Consider the following 2,804-nt stretch of genomic DNA (forward strand, 5'->3'; position numbering starts at 1 on the left):
TGGGCGCCAACGTACCGCTGACACTCTGCCGGCGTCCAAAAGGCGTGAAAGTTTGTCGAAACTTTAAACAAATTTAGCAAAAATGATTGCAAATTGGCACAACAGTTGGGTGGTAGGTAGGTAGCAGAAAAAAAGTAGTAGAAGAAAGAAAAGAATCAGATGTAAAAAATAAGCAGAGAGAGAGAGAGACAGAGAGTGGAAAATTTCTTTGAAAGCAAAGTTTGTGAATTACGAGGCACACACACACAAATTTGCGAAGAACTTCGCTGATTGAAAATTATAATTAATAAAAAAAATGTAAAAGTAATAAACTAAATGCAAATTAATTTTAAGAAATTATTAAAATGATAAAATATTCATATATTTTTTTTGTGAATTCTGCAAAAATTGTTTGTGTTTTAAGTGTTTGCTATTCGATTTTGTTCTACAGTAATTCAAGCACCAAACAGTGAAAAAAAAATTAAAAAATCTAACAACAACTAATTGCATTTTAAAAGCATAACTTAAGAAAAATAAAAAAAACGGCGGTGCGGGCTAATAGTACATACATAATAGGGGTATTCACACCTTGCTGGTTATCGGGCTATCTATTTAGGTGTTTTATATTTTTTTCAGTTACCAACAACAAAATACATACACCAGGAAGGTGTGAATACCCTAAATGTGAAAATTCTTAATCTAAGCGCTTGAATGTTTTCAAAAATACATTACAAAAATTTATACAACTCGAACATTTCACTTTACTAGTCTTCCTTATTTTCGGGCACCTCCCAGAATAGCTCATCCTGATGCTGTTCATCCTTCTGTAATTTGCGCACGCTGGTGTATTTAAGTGCAGCGCCTGCGAAGTAGCAAAAAAGTGATGTTGAATTAAATTTTATTATCAGAGTTAAGTTAATTAAAATATATGTATATTAGGGTGGAGTAATTTAATTTCGAAAATAGTGTTTAGCATATCCGAATTCTACGTTCGATTCTAAGCAAAATCGGTGAACAAACTATATACCAAAAATAACGTTTGACACTGCCAAATTTTAAAAGAAAAATCAGTGTATTTAAATTTTTTCTGAACGAAATAAATTTTTCACTTACAAAATTTTCTTCAAAGTTTTCTTCAGACGATGTACTGCTTTTTCTTTTGAAAATTGTTCGCCATTTTTTGCATGGAATTAATTGTAGAATTGGAAAGTTTTGCTCCCAACATATTACTCCGCCCTAATGTATATATTTATTTTGTGTGTTGTCCCCTCGGCCTTACCTGTTAAAACACCACCAACAATGGCAACCAACAAGGTGACTGCAATGCCGCAAAGCTGATAGCCAGCCTGAGTTGAGGCAGTGCGGTTGTAGCCCTGGAAGAACAAAATACATATATACATATAATAAATACTGTTGGCGAATTTTTTGTGCTATGTGGTTTATGTGTTTAATTTGTATCTTTAATGTACAGTATAACTACTTTCATAGCGTTTTTGTTTAGAGGTTACATTTTCCGCTAACATTTAAACGGATTACTGCACTGTCCGCATTAAAGATGGTAAATGACAGTATGAAAATTAAAAACAACCTGACACTTCACGTTTTTTTTTAATTGTTAGTGTTTTGTGACCCACTTTCTTACTAATATTTTATTAAAATTTTACGCCAATTCTTATTTTACGCGCACAAAAATAAAATACTAGGAGTGACAGTTACAGTGGAAATTCGACCGTTTTTCTAGTTTTCTATAAAGTATGCCGAAGAATTTTTTTCAAAGATAGTACTTTGAGTATCTTGCATTGTACAAAGCTGCTAACCATAAAACTTCTGGTTTGGAACTACAAAATGACTATGACTAAGCACTAAAAATTTGAATAAATGAGTTCGCCTGAACCACAATTCATACAGAAGTGAAACTTTCTTCGACTAATTTCTAGTTCATTTCATACCTACTGAAGAACGAAAAATGACACTGAAGATGGCACAGCGCCGAAACCGGTTTGTCTGCAAACCAAACTTGACAAGGCGTGACGAAAATTCGTTCCAAAATAAATCATCTTACCATCTAGTCGGAAAAATCAACCAACACCAACATATTAATATTAAGTTTATTCGTAGACTACGTCTGCATAATCGTCTTTATATTCGTCCTCGTATTCGTTTTTATATTCGTTTCAGCCGCCATCTACGTATTTGCCTTAGTCTTCGCATTCGTCTTCATATTTGTCTTCGTCCTCATCTTTGGATTCGTTTTCTTAATCTTCTTCGCATTCATCTTCGAACTCGCCTTCGTTGTCTTCGCCTTTATATTCGCCCTCGTATTCATAATCTTCGCCGTGTTCGTCTTCGTTTTTATATCCGCATTCGTTTCGTATTTCTATTCCTTCATTCCTGTTCGTAATCATCTTCGTACTCGTATTCGTCTTTATTGTTGTTGTAGTAGCATAAAAATTGCCTAAAGAGTTTTTAGGGAAAATGTTTTCGAGACAGTCCTGACCTGATACAAATCTAGGTTGGGCCAGTTACATAGATCCGACTGTCATGGAAATTACAGTGAAACCTCCCTTGGGCGGACACTCACCGTCAGTCATTTTTTGTCCGCCCAAGAGAGGTGTCCGCTTAATGGAGGGGAAGCCTGTTTTAGAACTTTTTAATGTTTTAATTAATTGAATAGTCACTATTTCTTATTTGAATAAAAGATATAGATATTACATCGTTCAAACAAAAATGTGCATGTATTTTTTTAAAAAATGCACATTTCATTTATGTGCGTAAGTATATATTAAGTAATAACAAAATAAAAATAAATATTACATTTTAGTCCA

At 33.6% G+C, this 2,804-nt stretch overlaps 1 protein-coding gene across 1 annotated transcript in view; it reads right to left on the minus strand.

Moving 5' to 3' along the window:
• Window positions 1-375: 375 nt before the first annotated feature.
• The window catches only part of LOC108374709 (ammonium transporter Rh type B-like), a gene marked incomplete at its 5' end in the record, with an annotated part of 3,036 nt that continues 607 nt past the window's right edge, over window positions 376-2,804 (minus strand). The window contains 2 exons of the mRNA XM_017630707.1: window positions 376-841; window positions 1,259-1,352. Coding sequence (XP_017486196.1) covers window positions 744-841; window positions 1,259-1,352 — 192 coding nt within the window. The remainder of the gene's footprint in view (window positions 842-1,258; window positions 1,353-2,804) is intronic.

Source organism: Rhagoletis zephyria, unplaced genomic scaffold (assembly GCF_001687245.7).
Source record: "Rhagoletis zephyria isolate East Lansing unplaced genomic scaffold, Rhagoletis_zephyria_1.1 Rzeph_scaffold_08035, whole genome shotgun sequence".
Taxonomy (NCBI): domain Eukaryota; kingdom Metazoa; phylum Arthropoda; class Insecta; order Diptera; family Tephritidae; genus Rhagoletis; species Rhagoletis zephyria.